General features: G+C 34.9%; 1 protein-coding gene across 1 annotated transcript in view; it reads left to right on the top strand.

The window, feature by feature from the left end:
- The window catches only part of ARHGEF38 (Rho guanine nucleotide exchange factor (GEF) 38), a 152,037-nt gene extending 139,210 nt beyond the window's left edge, over window positions 1–12,827 (top strand). The window contains exons 11-14 of the mRNA XM_010848256.1: window positions 1,331–1,474; window positions 2,300–2,498; window positions 2,643–2,902; window positions 12,262–12,827. Of these exons, the coding sequence (XP_010846558.1) occupies window positions 1,331–1,474; window positions 2,300–2,498; window positions 2,643–2,902; window positions 12,262–12,447 (789 nt within the window). The 3' untranslated portion in view covers window positions 12,448–12,827. The remainder of the gene's footprint in view (window positions 1–1,330; window positions 1,475–2,299; window positions 2,499–2,642; window positions 2,903–12,261) is intronic.
- Window positions 12,828–19,412: the final 6,585 nt, after the last annotated feature.

Below are 19,412 nucleotides of genomic sequence, written 5' to 3'. Positions count from 1 at the left end.
TAGTCAAGGCTATGGTTTTTCCAGTGGTCATGTATGGATGTGAGAGTTGGACTGTGAAGAAAGCTGAGCACTGAAGAATTGATGCTTTTGAACTGTGGTGTTGGAGAAGACTCTTGAGAGTCCCTTGGACTGCAAGGAGATCCAACCAGTCCATTCTAAAGGAGATCCTGGGTGTTCTTTGGAAGGAATGATGCTAAAGCTGAAACTCCAGTATTTTGGCCACCTCATGCGAAGAGTTGACTCATTGGAAAAGACTCTGATGCTGAGAGGGATTGGGGGCAGGAGGAAAAGGGGACGACAGAGGATGAGATGGCTGAATGGCATCACCGACTTGATGGACGTGGGTTTGGGTGACCTCCGGGAGTTGGTGATGGACAGGGAGGCCTGGCATGCTGCAGTTCATGGGGTCGCAAAGAGTTGGACACGACTGAGCGACTGAACTGAACTGAACTGATTGATAGATATTTGGGTTATTTCCAATCTTTTTCTATTACAAATAGTGCAAGAGTGATTTTATATGTGAGCAAATGTATTAATATCTTTAGGAGAGATTTCTGAGTGTCCACTAGTGTGTGGAGCGATCTGATTGCAATTTCATTTGGGAACTCCTGGTGATAGCCATCAACAGGTCTTTCCTCTTGTGTTGTTCAGAATCTTCAGAGATGTCCTTTCAAGTTTTCTGTCCAAAGGGAAATGGTTGACTGTGAAGCCCGGTTGGCAGGGTCTCTGGATCCAGTCTATATCCACTCACTTAATCACCCTCTTTCTAACTTGGGTCCCCACTGTCATTTGTGCCTAGTGTCCCAGTCTAGAGACTCTCCATTTTACCATTTGCAGAGAAGAAAACTTCCATCTTCTGCTCAAGTATTGAAAGTCACCAAGATTCACTGAGATGGAGAAGGAATCTTGGGATCCAAATGCTTCAGAACAGTTCCAGTTGTCTATATCTGCATAAGAGTTTACACCAAACATGGTGGTGTGAAACAACCAATGGTCACTTATTATTATGGTCTCTCATGGTTCTGGGGTTCACTGGGGTCAGGTAATCACTCTCAGTGTCTCAGTCAGATAATAACTGGGGCTGAAGTGTCACAAAGATTTTCTCAGGCCATTGTCTAAGGTTGGTGGTTGGATGATGATAGAAGACTCAAGCAGTTGGAGATTGGAATAGCTGGGGTTGCAGATACCCCACTCCTTCCACCCCACTCCCACTGGATCTTTCAAGATGGTCTTTTAATATGGTGACGCCAGTGCAAATGGACTTCTTCTATAGTGACTAGAGTCTCCCTAAAGTGTCCCAAGAGAAATGTTGTATCATTTCTACCTTTAGGTACCACAGTTGGCTTCAAGCATCTCTGAAATTCAGAATCGAGTACTAGAAGAGGTTCAAAACCTGAATTTTGTAAAGGATAACAGTGCTACCTTTATTGAGAGGAAACTTAGTTTTGAAAAGAAGAAGCCTGTGCAAACTCTGGTGAGTTTGGTAGCATTCAGTAACAATGATGACTATCACTTGCTTTCCTTGTTCAAATCATAGTATGTTATTTTTCATATCACTTATTTCATTCTAGTATCTTATAATTACCTACTTATTACACATAGAATTTCTCATTTATTTCTACCTTCTGCACTATGATCTCCATAAGGTCATAGGTTTTTATCTGTTTTGTACAAGATGTATACAGAACAAGTGCCTAAGTGTACTTGACGCAGGTAGGCACTGTATAAATATCTGGTAGGTGAATGAACAGAATTTTACAGAGCAAAATCATTACAGTTTAAACCTTACATTTTTCTAGATAAGGAATCTTATTCTGCAGAGATGAAGTGGCTTTTTCAATGTCACTTAGTAGTAGAGCTGGGATAGGGGCCAAGCCTCTTGACTCCTGCCTAATTTACTAATACTATTTCCCAGAAAAATACATGCACATATACAATGTAATTAATTAAATATTGTTTATCAAGTGCTTAATACATAAGTGCCTACAACATTGCAAAAAATTTAAAAATGTTCAACAACCAAGAAGGATTAGAACCTCTGCCTTTTTATTCTCAGCCGAATTTTCTTTCTTCTCGACAACACTGCCCTCATGTGCTAACTAGAAAATTTTTCACTGCGTAAGTCAGCTAAATACTTTCACAATAATACCTGATCTATGCCTCAACATTGAAATAATCCCAAATTAATGTTTGGGTTCCACATTTAAAAAAACCTCCAGAGAAGAAATACTTACCAGTATTTATTTGTGAGGATTTTATTATACATCTGTCTAAATAAACATCTCTCCTAACTTTCCAGCCAGAAGTGCCACGCCAGACGGACACGCACCGCTCCAAACTTCTATCCACATACAGCACAGAGGAACTCTACCAAGCTAAGCGCAAGTGCAATGCCACACAAGAATATGACATCAATCTTCTGGAAGGGGAGTTGGTGGCTGTGATCGAACAAAAAGATCCACTGGGGAGTACCAGCAGGTGGCTTGTTGACACAGGAAGTGAGTTTTTTGCATAAGATGCAAAGAACTTCCACCTCTCTACTGCTTGAAATCTTCCCAGGGGCCTCTGTGTGCTTCTCCAAGTGCAACTGTTTGGAAAGAGTATATAAATAACCTTGTTTCTTCTTTTTATTTCCTACCCAGTTATAAAAGGATATGTGTATTCCTCCTTCCTAAAACCCTACAATCCAGCAAGAGTGCAGAAGGTGGATGCTGAGAACAGGTTCTGCGATGATGATTTTGATAACATCAGCCTCTTTGTGTCTTCACGGCCAGCCAGGGACAGTGTCGCAGGCACCCCAGAAGGTAGCATAAGTGGTAGCAGCTCATCTCTTAGTGGAACATGTGGGAAGTCTGAAACAAATGGTACCGACGCTGACAGTCTTCAAGAGGCAGATGAACAGGTAAGAATTTGAACCTTGATGTGAAGAGGCTTGGCTGTTCAAATCATGAAATATGTTCTCTCTTACCGTGAGACTCGGGAAGTGTCAGCTTCCGTTTTGTGTACCTTTTTCAAGGGATTTAATTCTCTGAGCCTGTTTCCTCAAATGAGGAAAAGAAGACAGTAATTCCCACTTGGCCAAGTTGATGCGAGGATTAGAAATAATGTGTAAGTGAGCTATCTATGAATCGGTTGTTTTTAATCTCTAGCATAACACCACCACATAATGACATATACTATATACTGAAACTTTGAAAAGCTACCATTCCCCCATTTAACCAGTGCAAAGTCTATTGGCATAATCCTTTCCCAAAATGGTAAGTTAACTATTATATAGGGCTCCTTTTGCTACCTCAGAAAGTTTCGGTATATTTGTTAATCCCCAGTGGTGACCAATTAACTGGTTCCTTGCTTTTTTCTTTACTTGCTTTTTTCTTTACTGGCTTTATTAATTAATATTAACTTCTTTAAAAAAATAAGGTTAATACATGTTATTTGTGAAAAGTCAAAATAGTAGAAAAATATACATAAATTAAAAGTAAAGATCTTTATTCTCTCCTCAGTCCTACTTTGCAGAGATAACATGCAGGTATATCTTTTCAAATACTGTATTTATCTGAGTATGTTTATACTTACATGAGTGGGAACATATATGTTGTACATAATTTTTTTTCACTTAACAATATATCTTAGACACAACCATACTTAAATATCTACCTTCTTCCTTAACAAATTCTGCATAACACTTCATTATTCAGATATATCACAGGTTATGTAACTATTACCATAATAATAGACATTCAGAATATTTTGAGCTTTTTAAAAATTTCAAACAATATTTCAGGCAAGATCCTTATTCATCTATTTTTATACACTTAAATGAGTATATCTATAAGGCAAGTTCCTAAAAATATTGGAGCGTCAAAGGAGATATAAAGTCTTGATAGACAGTGCCATACTGCTCTTCAAAAATATTTTATCTATTCAATTTCTTTCAACAATACACTGAATGCTGTCCAATTCATGTCTGAAACTTTAAAAATGGTTTTATTAAGTACTTACATATCATAAAATTTATGCAATTTAAATATACAATTCACTGACATTTAGTATACTAACAGTTACCTGAATCCAACTTTAGAACATTTGCTTTACCCTAAAAGATTATTTGCACTCATTTGGAGCCCTTCCTGTTTCCCACTTTTAGCCCCAAGAAATCTTTAATCTACTTTTTTCCTCCATAGATTTGCCTTCTTTGTATTTTTTGTATTAATGAAACCACACAGTATGTGGTGTCTTACAGACAGCTGCTTTCACTTAGCATAATGTTTTTTGAGATTCACCCATGTAGTAGTATGGATATGTAGTTTGTTGCTTTTTATTGCCTAATAGTATTTTATTCTTCAAATATAGCTTATTTTGTTTATCCATTCACCAAATGATGGACATCTGGGATAACTTCTATTATGAATAATCCTGCTATGAACATTTTTGTGCAAGTCTTTGTGTGAATTTCATTTTTCTTGAGTGGAGTTGCTTATTGGTACCATTAAATTTTTAGAAAACTGTCAAGCTGTTTTTCAAAGTGATTGCACCATTTTATGTATCCAACAACAATCCGTAAGGATTGTGAACTGCAGTTGCTTCACATTCTTGCCTTATTGTTTTTTTTTATCACAGCCGTCTTAATGGAAGTGAAGTGGTATCTCATTGTAGTTTTGATTTACATTTCCCTAATGACTAATGCTGTTGAATATCTTTCATGTTCTTATTGACCATTCCTGGTTGTTTTTTTTGATGAAATGTCTTTTCGGGTATTTGCCCATTTAAAAAATTGGGTTCACTTCTGTTCTTATTATCCAGTTTTAAGAATTCTTTATTTTTCTGGATACAGTTCTTTATCAGATATGTAATTTGCAAGTATTTTCTCCCAGCCATGGCTGATTCTAAACTCATCTCTACATTCCTGTGTGTTTTTACCACTTTCCTGTCTTGAAGTTTCAAAACCCTTTTTTCACTTATTCACTCTTAGCTTATTCAGAGTTTTTATAAGACTATATAATGTTACAATACCAACTGATTAATGAACTTTTTTTAGTGAAATCCATATACTTGATTAAATGTCCTGGCTGACTTTGCCTTACCTCAATAACCTGGAAGGACAGACATTGGAGGACGAAATTTGTGAAGACACCCTAAAGCTGGTTAGATGTTGAGTTCTAGTTTTTACTTGGCTTTATAGGAACTTTTAGATGAAGTGCCTCACTTAGGCTCAGCATGGATTTTGTAGTTTAACACTGCATCTAGTGCCAGTAGCTACTGCCACTGCAGAGTAATTAATTGCTTTGAGTAATCCTATCAATATGCATCATGGGAATTAGGTCCATTAGAAGTTTCCATTACTGAGGGGGAAAATAAGAATCTTCTTTTGCTCAAAACAAAGTATATTAATGACATCTTCCCAAAGTGCTGTTTGTTCTCCTTTTCCTCTGAGATTCAAACCAATTCAAAATAGGCTATGGTGTCATGGATATAAATACAAATATTATTACTGGTACAACTGAATTAGAAAAGGCAGCTTGGATCTGTGAACACATAGGATCCCCTGCACCCTTCCTTTGACTTGAAATAACCCAACTCAAATTTCAGATTTCTTCCATTAAATAATAATGGCATGGTCTATATTAGTTTTCTATGCTGCATAACAAATTATCACAAACTAAGTAGCTTAAAACAACATAAATTTATTATCTTATCATTTTCTTGGTCAGCAGTCCAGACCACAGCTTAGCTGGGTGCTTTGCTTGGAATCTCATAGTGCTGCAGTCCAGACGTTTGCTTGGCTGTGCTTCTTTCCGAAATTCAAGATCCTCTTCCAAGCTCGTGGTGATGGCAGAATTTAGTTCCTTGTTCCAGTAAGACCAAGGCTTCCATTTTCTTGCTGGCACAATCTTTGGTATTTCTCAAAGAAGACCAAGTTTAATAATGGCTAAAATCCAGCTCTAGAGGGAAGTAATGTCTTGAGAATCAGTGCTCTTTTCTTTTTCCATGTGAATAATACTGAGAACATAATTTTTGACTTCTGAAAAGTTGGTTGTTTTGTAATAATTCTAGATTCACTATCTGATCCCCCCTCTTAATGTTTTTCAACTGCTTATAATAATGCTATATGTCTAGCATGTAATCATTTAAAAAGTGCTTCAAAAGTTAGAAGGCTGTAACATAATGTATCTAACTAGTCATTAAAATGATGCTTTAGAGAGCTATTTATTGAGATGAAAAGATTTTAAAATATATCTTGAAGTGAAAAAGCAGGTTGCAAAAATTATGTGTACTATAATTACATACTTAATACCACTTTAGGTAGGTAGAAAGAAAAGAAGAGGACAAGGAATAAAGGATAAAAGAACAAGGTATTCACAGAAATTGGGTAAATTTTTGTGTGCTTACCTTTATTTGAAACTTTTCTTTTACAAAAATTACTTGCATGATAACAATTTATATTTTTTAACTAAAGAACATGAAGGCTTCCTTTTGTGGGTGAGAGAGAATGAGCATTTTTCACGCAATATGACTATCTTGGCTTCCTGAGCTAATATGATGTAATATTGTAAATGCTCATTTTGCAGATTTTTTAGTTTTGGAAAGGAAGATTAAGATATATTATGATTTTAGTTGCTGCCAATTAGAGAACTGGGATGAAATCAGTAAAATGAGTGAAGATAGGTAGAGTGGCTCACTAAGCGAGGAATAATTAAATGCACAGTTACAGAATTAGGAAATGGCGAATTGGCAGTGGCACCGCAAGGAAAGAGCTGGTGGTTGTAAACAGCAAGTAATACATTGGGTATCGGTCAATAATACAATAATACAGGGTGTTATTAAAAAAGGAAATGTGGAGAACTGGATTGTAGTCACAGAATATTGTACATAAAATGAACCAGAGCTTTATATATTGCAAAGAAGTAATTAATAAAATATATTTTACTGAATGCCAAGGAAAGGATCAGATGATTATGGCTTAAATTTCTAAAACTGTAATAAATGTGTCTGGACCAAAACATAGTAACATTGAAAGTTGAAGGATATGGCTTAGAACAATGAAAACATTTTTTAAAAAGAGAGAAAACCTTTAGCTCTTAAATTCATAACTGAAAATTTCTAACTTGTAGTCTAATGTTATCAACTACTGTCTCTTTAAAAGCAGATTTACTTCCATTTTGAATATTTATCTTGTGTTAAATGGAGGCACAAACATATCTAAAAATTGAAAAATTCTCATCCTAAGCTAACTATGGACTATGATCATCTAAAGTATTCAAAGTGTATAATTTTGTAATTTAACTTTAAAATTTTATGAGTGTTTATATTGAATGTTTAAAATATAAGCTTTGCTAGGTAGATTTTTTATTCCCCCTGAGAGTATATCTCCCAAATTGAAAGACCACCATAAATATTTAGGAATCATATTATTAGTAGGTAATTTGACTTGATAAAAAATCTATAGCTGCACTGATAAAGTATGTATATTATGTATGCATGTATGCATGCTAAGTTGCTTCAGTCGTGTCCAACTCTGTGTGACTCTATGGACTACAGCCTGCCAGGCTCCTCTGTCCATGGGATTCTCCAGGCAAAGATACTGGAGTGAGTTACCATGCCCTCCTCCAGGGGATCTTCCTGACCCAGGGATCAAACTCATGTCTCTTATGTCTACCTGCATTGGCAGGCAGGTTCTTAACCAATAGTGCAACCTAGGAAGCCCCATAATATGTATAAAAATTGCAAAAGATGGCTAGCAACTACTAATGTGGGCTCTTAAAAGATTATTTCAGAAGCTGTATTATATCATATTCCTGAAAGCTTTTGCAAACCATATCTTCCACTCTGTTCTTATGGGTATATTCAATGCCTTCACTTTCTAAACAGCAAAAACAGCAGCAACAGTATATTAGAGATTCCAGTCCCTTTCTACAAGAATACACTCTGCACATCCTTGCTAGAAGAAGAGTTTGGTTCCTAAAGTACTATGAGATATGAATGAAGCACACGATTTGGAGTTGGAAGATACAGTCCAAGTAGTACCAACTAGCTCTATGATTAGGAGCATGTTACTTCTCCAAGTTTCATCTCACAGGGTTGTTAAGGAGACAGCACATTTGACATGTAAACTGTTGTGAGAGCTATAAAAGGTGGTCATTATTGCTACCATCTCTCATCTGAGATGGGAATGCCAGACAACCCTACCTGCCTCCTGAGAAATCTGTATGCAGGTCAAGAAGCAACAGAACTGGACATGGAACAACAGACTGGTTCCAAATAGGGAAAGGAGTACGTCAAGACTGTATATTGTCACCCTGCTTATTTAACTTATATGCAGAGTACATCATGAGAAACGCTGGGCTGGATGAAGCATAAGCTTGAATCAAGATTGCCAGGAGAAATATCAATAACCTCAGATATGCAGATGACACCACCCTTAGGGCAGAAAGTGACGAACTAAAGAGCCTCTTGATGAAAGTGAAAGAGGAGAGTGAAAAAGTTGGCTTCAACCTCAACTTTCAGAAAAGTAAGATTATGGCATCTGGTCCCATCACTTCATGGCAAATAGATGGGGAAACAATGAAACACTGAGAGATTTTTTTGGGGCTCCAAAATTACTGCAGATGGTGATTGCAGCCATGAAATTAAAAGATGCTTGCTCCTTGGAAGAAAAGCTATGACCAACCTAGACAGCATATTAAAAAGCAGGGACATTACTTTACCAACAAAAGTCTGTCTAGTCAAAGCTATGGTTTTTCTAGTAGTCATGTATGGATATGGATGTGAGAGTTCAACTATAAAGAAAGCTGAGCACTGAAGAATTGATGCTTTTGAACTGTGGTGTTGGAGAAGACTCCTGAGAGTCCCTTGGACTGCAAGGAGATCCAAGCAGTCAATCCTAAAGGAAATCAGTCCTAAATATTCATAGGAAGGACTGATGCTAAAGGTGAAACTCCAATACTTTGGCCACCTGCTGTGAAGAATCATGTCACTGGAAAAGACCCTGATGCTGGGAAAGATTGAAGGAGGGAGGAGAAGGGGATGACAGAAGGTGAGATGGTTGGATGGCATCACTGACGCGATGGACTTGAGTTTGAGTAGGTTCCGGGAGTTGGTGATGGACAGTGAAGCCTGGTGTGCTGCAGTCCATGGGGTCACAAAGAGTCAGACACAACTGAGTGACTGAACTGAACTGAACTGATTGTTACCATTCCATTGCTCAAGAATTTATGGCATCTCCTTTTTGGTTTTCTCTTTACTTCTTTAATTTGCAAAATGATACATACCCACCAGTCTGTCTTGTATGTATCTTGTATGACTCAAGATAATCTCATGTGTTCTCATATGATATTCAAGCCTTTCAGCCTTACTTTCAAAACAAACCAACAGGAAAAACATAAATACAGTATACTAACGCATATATATGGAATTTAGAAAGATGGTAACAATAACTCTGTATACGAGACAGCAAAAGAGACACTGATGTATAGAACAGTCTTATGGACTCTGTGGGAGAGGGAGAGGGTGGGAAGATTTGGGAGAATGGCATTGAAACATGTAAAATATCATGTAGGAAACGAGTTGCCAGTCCAGGTTCGATGCACGATGCTGGATGCTTGGGGCTGGTGCACTGGACGGCCCAGAGGGATGGTATGGGGAGGGAGGAGGGAGGAGGGTTCGGGATGGGGAACACATGTATACCTGTGGCGGATTCATTTTGATATTTGGCAAAACTAATACAATTATGTAAAGTTTAAAAATAAAATAAAATTAGAAAAAAAAACAAAAACAAAAACCAACATATATTTGAATTCCTACTATCTATCATTGATATGGTCAATGGAGAAAAATAAAATGTGGTTCATCTCCTCTAGCTCATGCTAGAGCTGTTGAAATGATACATGTCAGTGGTGTCAGAATACCATCAAAAGCTAAATAGTTCAAGTTCTAAAGAACAACTTACGCTGTATCTGTACCATTGACCCTTGAACAACTCTGGGGTGAGGGAGCTGACCCCTGGGCAGCTGAAAATCCACAAAAAATTTTGATTCCCCCCAAACCTAACTCCTAATAGTCTACTTTGAGTAGAAGCCTTGATGATGATATAAACACTTGATTAACATTTATTTTATGTTTATGTATTTTATATATATACATACAATAAAGCTAGAAAAAATATTAAGAAAATCATAAGGAAAATAATACATTTAAAATACTTTACTGTATTTACCAATATGTAAGTTTATGTCATTTATTTACAAAATGAATCATTTCTTAATACATCAACATTATATGATATAAAGCAAATGTAATTTTATTTGCATTACTAATGCTAGACATCAGAAATGAAAAAATTATATAAAAAAGAAAGTCATATTTATTTACAGGTATAACAATTTATGCATTGAAAACAAAGCAGCACTCGGATTGTTTTATGGTAGCTTAGTATAATCAGTATGATTGCTTCACAGTAGCCTAACCTATTCACTAATGACTAAATCATAAAAATTTTTTGGCATACAGTATTACAGTCATAGTCATAGTATTGGGTGGGCCAGAAAGTTTTTTTGGGTTTTTTTGAACAATCCAAACAAACCCAAACAAATTTTTTGCCCACTAATACAAACTGGAAATGTTACACTTTTTAAAAAAATCACTTACCTATGATGATAGGCTGATATGCAGTCTCTTCAGTTATGAGAGGCATACTGAATGGTAATATAATTCTTTGAAAGCAAAGTTATCAAACAGTAAGAAAACATTATAACATTATTAATTTTATGTTAAATATCACTCATCTGCTTTAGTAATTTAGTATTTTATACATTCATGACATCTTATTTTTTATCTTTTCAATATTTCTTAACTATGTGGTTCATCTGTGAGTTTTTTCAAATAGTCACAAATCTCCCCATTTTTTTTACAATATACTTACTGAAAAAAAGTGTGTAAGTGGATCCACTCAGTTGGGTATTGCCCAAGGATTAACTGTAGTCCCCGCTCCACAACCCAGTCTCCTGCTCAATGGATTTATCTTATTTCTCGTTTCCTTTTTATCCTGACCCTCAGTTTTGAGAAAGTGAATCTGCCTGCCTTTTCCAGGTACTGTTTCCGTGTATTCATCTCTGTACCTTTGAATAGGAAATATCTACCCTCTTTATTAACTTTGTGACCTATAAAAGGTTACTTCTTCCAAAACCCAGCTCACAAACTAGCTTATATACACACACACACACACACATATATATGTGTGTATTTATGTATGTATCACCTGCATTTGCATGGTTTTTTTTGTTTTGTTTTGCTTTGTTGTTTTTGCATGTACTCCCATTTTTTTGGCATTTTTTTCCCTAGTGGGGTTATAAGTGCTCTGACAATATAATATCTGGCAACTAATAGATACATAGTAATTTTTAATTAAATAAATGAATGAATAAATATTGTTAGCTGACTGCTTAATTTTATAACATAACTAAACATTTTTATTAACAGTCTTGGTGGAAGAGGGACTAAACACTTAAGAGGCTTCTTCTGCATCTAATAATTATGAAGTTTTCTTTTAAGGTTAAAGAAAAATTATGGTCACTCAAAGAATTTAAAATTATAAATTTAATACACTGTCATTATAAAAGTTTATAAAATAAGAAAATAAAAACAAGAAAAATTTAGTAATACTTCTAAATCTTGGAAATCTTTATTATGTTCGTCTATAATAATTGTACTATTCAAAGAAAACCACCTAACAGTATTAGACTTATATTGTACATCTGGTTTCTTTTTGACTGAGTATTTTATCATAAGCATTTTCCTGTGTTGTCTCAGAAAACAGTATTTTTATGACTACAAATTTCCTTAGTGTAAGCATCTAGAATTTAACTATTGTTTACTGAACCTTTAATGTTATTCCACCTCCCTCCCACTTTTCACCTTATAAGTGGGTATTACATTAACATTATTATGCAATAATCTCTTCCGGTGTTTCCATTTCTGTAGAAGAGACTCTTGAGCTATTACTGAATCAAAAAAAGCTAACATTAAAAAGATTTAATAAAAAGTTCCAAATTGCCTTCAAGAATGAATAATTTAGACTCCTTCCAACAGAACAATAAGAATGGCAATTTCACTGTTTTCATCTTGGACCATACTTTGGCAAAATAAATCCAACAAAGGAGTTGGGGAAATGTAACTTTATGAAATTCTAAATCTTGGAAATCTTTATTATGTTTGTCTAAATTTTTAGGTTCTGCTTCTAATAATATCATTTGCTTCTTTGTCTAGATTTTCTATGCAGTTCATGCCTTTCAAGCACGGAGTGACCATGAACTTAGCCTTCAGGAATACCAAAGAGTTCATATACTTAGATTTTGTGACCTAAGTGGTAATAAAGAGTGGTGGTTAGCTGAAGTTCAAGGACAGAAAGGCTATGTTCCAGCTAACTACCTTGGGAAGATGACTTATGCTTAAGAAAATAAGCCTTTGACTTTCATTTTCTGGCAAGTTGTTGATTGACTACCTCATAAAACTGCCATTACAACATGTTGGCCTAGAAATCAAGAAACCTCCAAACTATTAATTTAAGAGCTGACACCATTTCAGATTTTAAGGAAGACTATGCTTCCAAACAAGATTATTTCAAAATGTACAATTAGGAATGCATGTTGAAGGAAACACCAAACACACAGAACGGCGAAACACACAGCCAAAGCTCCAACTATCAACTCCTTAAAAGTGATCTTCCGAAAGGGTAAATGTATTCTTTATCATCATGAAAGGCTGGGTCTAAGGATAAAGGTTTTTCAATTTACTGTATTTTATTTTTCTGTATTATATATTTTGCCTTAAATGTTTTTGTTTTTATATTTTTCTCTTTTGAACACGCATGCATGTATATACCTACACACACATATATACCATAACATTACATGGTTTTACACACATGTATGTGTACTATGTGGTACAGATTATACATATATATGCATGAACCAGGGAGTGTACTAAAAAGACATAAGAACAGAAATCGATTACTTAATTATGTGACTCTCTCTTTAATGGAAGTTTTGAATTTAAAAGAACCCTGACTAACATAATGGTAACATCTAACATTTACTGAATGCATATCAAGTGCCAGACATTATTATAAATGCTTTATATGTGGTAAATTATTTGATACTCAAAACATTATGAGGAAACTATGGCCTAAATAGATGAAATAATTTATTTAGCCCAAGTTACATTGCTAGTAAGTGGCAGGGCTGAAATTCAAACCTAGATCTAGTTATAGAGGTCCATACCCATAAACATTACATGGTATATATTTACTATCAGCAAAGAACATAGTGATAAAAATAATCAATGCTGATGAGGACCATTTTCCTCTTAGGTCCATATTTAAGTATTGAGAAATTTTTCAAAATCAAGGGCTATTGGAACTTCCATGATTAGCTTAGAGAATAGGAAGTACCTAAGTTTATTATTTTTATTTTTTGCTTAAACATTGTTGAAAGTGAAATTGTTTAAAAACTATCCAATATGATCACTAACGATACTTTAATGAGAAAATATTTTTGGATCACTCAATCATGTAGATGATGAATGAGGAATATGTGTTCCGTGTTCTGAGCCAAGATGTAAATATTCTTAGTTGCTGATTTGTACTTAGACAAGGCAGGCATTGAGGATAGCACTTGCTGTAACACAATGTCCCGGGACACTGAACTTTCATTTAGGAATAGCTCAGAACTGTCCTCTAAGATTTCAGGCATGTTTTGTCTCAAGACATTTTATTGAACGAAAGATGTTTCTTTGGAATAGAAATAAAGATTAAATTTGACTAAGTGGTTTCTTTTAAAAACCAAACTAAGGTAGATTTTCATTGTCCATATAAAATGTGTTAATATATTAAATTTTAAAATTTTAAAGTTAAAATTACTCTCAAAGATTTGATCTCAATAATACATATTATTACATCTATTACTGAGGAATACAAAAAAATGAAGAATGCCGTTTTTCAGAGAGCTGTTGACCTTTAACATACACAGGGCATGTACAACCATAGAAATTCATGAGAAGACATTACATGACAGAAAAATTTATATTTTATGATATTGTTTCTAAAATTCTTAAACAAGGTTTATCAGGTTCTATTTATAAGTTGTTTCTGCATAAAACTTTGTTTTGAGTCGGGTACCAAAAGATTGGATGTACAGCAACTTTTTGTCTTTTAAAGGGTCCTTTGTATTCAATAGTGAAACATAAGTAAATTCCAGTTTGCTTAGGATAAAGCAAAAGGAAATCCAAACTTGTAACTTGTGGCATATCATGAATCTACCAACAACTAGTGAGGAATTTTTATATAAATTAGCTGTGACCTAAATACTCCTCCCTGAAATGAAGAATTATATAAACAACACATATCTGGTTTTCTGGCTGAAATAAGTGACTAGATGTAGATGTATAGGAGAAGTTCTGTCTACCTGTGTAGTCCTAAGATTGATGCTTCCTGTCTGACCTTAGAAGAAACCACACCACTGAAATCACAGCTGCAGTTAGTAACTGAGCAAGACTTCCAGTGAAGCCACCTTCTGCAGTTCCCCACTATTGTGGCAAATATGCATTACTATAAAGCAATGCTGTTGCTATTTTAAAAATATGACCTACATTTCATATGCTATTTAGGCTTTTTAAAAAAAATTATACAATATATATATTTTAAAAGTATATTATTTAAAATCAAGTAATTGTAATTTTTTAGTCAGGCATAATTTTGTTGGGTCTAAGGGAAATAAAATCCCATATGTGTGTAAGTGTTCAAGAAGTTTAAAAAGATAGGCCTGTTGGTGACATCCCTGCATATAAGGAAAGGAATGCTAATGTAATTCTGTTCTTTCTTTATGTCTTTAAAATCAAATGTTATTATATAGTAGACAATTCTCTGAAATAGGTATTTTTACTAAGAATGAAGGGGAAATTTTTGTGGCTGTTTTTCTTTATGAAACAAATAAACAGGTGTATGTATACACTTTATTTAGTATTTATTTTTAAATACAGATGCCTTAAGCAATATACATAATAAAGTTTAGAAATTATATTTTAAACTCTAGTAATGCCATGGGTGCTTAAATCATGTGAAAGAGTCACAAAGCCACTATGTGAACATTTCTTGTATTTTAGAAAAATATCTGGTCTTAGTATTTATTAATAAAACATTTCTATGAAGGAAGAATTGTGCAGAAGAAATGTCATGCACATTGTTAGTCATATAAATGCAGCATTGCATGAACAGTTTTAAGTACTGGTATATTCCATATCTTCCCTAAAATATAACTTGGACTTTTAGAAATAATGGCTATTAAGTGCCTGTCACTATTTGTGATGAATATTTAGATAATTTACAAACATTTAGTAAACATGGAATTAAAAACTCTCCATTTTTCCATCAACTTCCTTGACTTCTGTCAATGGCAAAAACCTCTCAAAGTTATTGTGAATTAAAGAGAGGAAATCTTTATATCCTAAGATGGCAAACCCACTTTATTTAGATCCTATTTGTCAAAACTATATGGCTTCTTAAGGTACTCAGTACACGGTTCAATACTTGAATACATTGAGAAACCTCACAACATTTAAGCTAAATTAAGACATGTGCATTTACATTATAGTGATGAGGAAGGAATTAAATTTCACTGACTGGAAGGACACTAGATATTATATGCTTTATAGAGATATCCTACTATTTATAGAATGCTATTATTTTTAAAGTCTATTTTTTTCAATTACCTCTCTCATATATATACTAGATAGTATATATAAAAAGTCACTAAATTCTTTGTGACCTACAAAATCATTCCAATATAAAAATATTTACTGCAGGAATTCAAGCTGAATCTCTGTGAGCCAATAACTGTGCTCACAATATTACACTCTACATACAGACAAAACTTGCTTTAATTTCTCAGGAAAATAAGTCACATTTTAGTATATGCCAGAACAAGATGTTCTTGTTCAAAAATCTTGTGAATGTATTCTTAGTAAATTAAAAACAGCTTCTCTTAAAGAAATATTACAGTATGTAAACATGGCTTTCTCTACTTGCTTATAATTTTTATAATTATTGCGCCAAATGTATTTCCGTAAAATGATGTATTTCCTATACAACCTATGGTTACCATAGTTTATAATCTGTTACTAATAAACAGTACTACCACATCCTTGTTAAGAGTCAGAATCACCTAACCTTTGAATATTAGAGGCCTTCCATTTTATCTCATTCATTACCATTTATGTTTTAAAGAGGAGGAAACTAAGATCACATAGCTAACACATGGAGAGACTGGGATTCAAAAACAGGTCTTCTGACTTTAAGCCAGTGTCCTTTTAGAGTTTTAAGTCACTAAAATCTCCGATTAAATAATCTTAACAGAAAAGCACAATATGCAAAACAGAAAAGTGAGACTGGCTAAATTTCTACTAAAATGGATTTGAACTTACAATCCTAAAAGCTTGCTTTTTGGCTCACCTATGTATCTGTCTATTCTTTCACTGAGCCAAGAGCTGCAGTGGGAACACCATGATGTGCAAGACACACAAAATCCCTGCCCTCACACAACTTAAAATTCTGTGCCAAAAACAAACAACATAACAAAATAAAACAAATGATAAATACTCTTAATATAAAGCTGGCTACATTCATCACATGCTCAGTTATAAAGTTCACTTAATGATATGGAAAAATCAAGGTCTAAGAGCTACTTGGGGTAAACTCTAATACCAAATATACCTCTATGAAATACCAAACTTAGTTATACACTACTCGATGTATGTATCCTACACATATGTCCAGATTCTAAATATATATTTATACACACATGCAATCTATAATCACTGCAGATGGTAACTGCAGCCATGAAATTAAAAGACGCTTACTCCTTGGAAGGAAAGTTATGACCAACCTAGATAGCATATTCAAAAGCAAAGACATTACTTTGCCAACAAAGGTCTGGCTAGTCAAGGCTATGGTTTTTCCTGTGGTCATGTATGGATGTGAGAGTTGGACTGTGAAGAAGGCTGAGCGCCGAAGAATTGATGCTTTTGAACTGTGGTGTTGGAGAAGACTCTTGAGAGTCCCTTGGACTGCAAGGAGATCAACCAGTCCATTCTAAAGGAGATCAGTCCTGGGTGTTCTTTGGAAGGAATGATGCTAAAGCTGAAACTCCAGTACTTTGGCCACCTCATGCGAAGAGTTGAGTCATTGGAAATGACTCTGATGCTGGGAGGGATTGGGGGCAGGAGGAGAAGGGGATGACAGCCGGTGAGATGGCTGGATGGCATCACCGACTTGATGGACACGAGTCTGAGCGAACTCCGGGAGTTGGTGATGGACAGGGAGGCCTGGCGTGCTGCGATTCATGGGGTCGCAGAGAGTCGGACACGACTGAGTGACTGAACTAAACTGACAATCTATAAAAGAACCATGCTCAATAAAAGTTAAATTACTTCCTAAACAAGTTAAGTCCTCTCTGAAATACTATAGAAAGTAAAATGCTTTTTTTCAACTCTATCCAGCAGATGTCATTGGTAATTAAATATTAACTACGTGCAACTGTTTGCATTATTGCTTTAATTTCTTGTAGGTACTGAGGTTATATTAGTTATTACAGTTGTTGAACTGAGCTTGTATCATATCATTTTATCCAGTTTAGTTCAAAATGACCCTGAACTATATAAACAAATGATAATGAATATACATATATTTTTTGGTCTTTTGACACTAAAGGGGACTTGGAGTTGATGCCAAATTGATATTTAATCAACAGAAACCTGAGTTTCAAAACAAAGACATATGCAGGCAGATTTTAAGCATGTAAATAGATGTTTACTGCACATTGTAAGTATTATTTCAAATTTGAGTTGTAACTTACCATGAATTCAGTGCCATTATTTAACAAAGCACTTTAAAATGTCTTTCCTTAAAAAAGGCCAAGCTTACTTTAAAATGTTTTAACATCACAGAAAGCATTTACTAATATATTTTAGAACAATAATGTGAGAAAAATATAGGAATTATGGGCAAGGGTTTGAGTTCAGAAGTTTATAGTTTTAGTAGCATACCTCAAAGCTGAAGGAACAGGCTGCTCAAGTTTAGTGAATGTAAGAATTTGCTGGACGTGTAGTTTCTGAATGAAATGAGGTATTCATGAAGTATAAAATGACTACTACATTTTGCTGTGAACAATGAACTATTCCTCTGATCCAGAAAGCCTTATGTCTTCTGTCAGAATAAGGTAACAACTCAGATCCTTCACAATTTCTAAGAGAAATGTGAGAAAAGTAATGCACTTAAAGGGCATGGGGGCTCACAATCTATTGGAAGAGATAAATGCCTAAATAATTGATATGAGGGGATAAAAAGATAAAAGCATAACACAAGAACATTAAAAATTACTTTTGAAAAGAAGAAGTTGAAATATTTGGTGGGAGAGGGAGAATCAGTTCAAATGAGCCTGGGACTGATAATGAACATTTAGCTATGGTGGGCGAGGAATAGAAAACTTTATTATCGGGCCATCCTTGTCTTCTTGTAAGGCACCTATTCGGCAGGATCAATTATTGGGACTGTGTTAAAAGACAGAAATATAGATCAATGGAACAAAATAGAAAGCCCAGAGATAAATCCACACACATATGGATACCTTATCTTTGACAAAGGAGGCAAGAATATACAATGGATTAAAGACAATCTCTTTAACAAATGGTGCTGGGAAAACTGGTCAACCACTTGTAAAAGAATGAAACTAGAACACTTTCTAATACCATACACAAAAATAAACTCAAAATGGATTAAAGATCTCAACGTAAGACCAGAAACTATAAAACTCCTAGAGGAGAACATAGGCAAAACACTCTCTGACATCCATCACAGCAGGATCCTCTATGACCCACCTCCCAGAATATTGGAAATAAAAGCAAAAATAAACAAATGGGACCTAATTAAACTTAAAAGCTTCTGCACAACAAAGGAAACTATTAGCAAGGTGAAAAGACAGCCTTCAGAATGGGAGAAAATAATAGCAAATGAAGCAACTGACAAACAACTAATCTCAAAAATATACAAGCAACTCCTATAGCTCAACTCCAGAAAAATCAATGACCCAATCAAAAAATGGGCCAAAGAACTAAACAGACATTTCTCCAAAGAAGACATACAGATGGCTAACAAACACATGAAAAGATGCTCAACATCACTCATTATCAGAGAAATGCAAATCAAGACCACTATGAGGTACCATTTCACACCAGTCAGAATGGCTGCGATCCAAAAGTCTACAAGCAATAAATGCTGGAGAGGGTGTGGAGAAAAGGGAACCCTCTTACACTGTTGGTGGGAATGCAAACTAGTACAGCCACTATGGAGAACAGTGTGGAGATTCCTT

Source organism: Bison bison, unplaced genomic scaffold, assembly GCF_000754665.1.
Source record: "Bison bison bison isolate TAMUID 2011002044 unplaced genomic scaffold, Bison_UMD1.0 scf7180017864263, whole genome shotgun sequence".
Classification (NCBI taxonomy): Eukaryota; Metazoa; Chordata; class Mammalia; order Artiodactyla; family Bovidae; genus Bison; species Bison bison.
The sequence above is the reverse complement of the archived record's forward strand: the minus strand, read 5'-3'. Positions and strand labels throughout refer to the sequence as shown.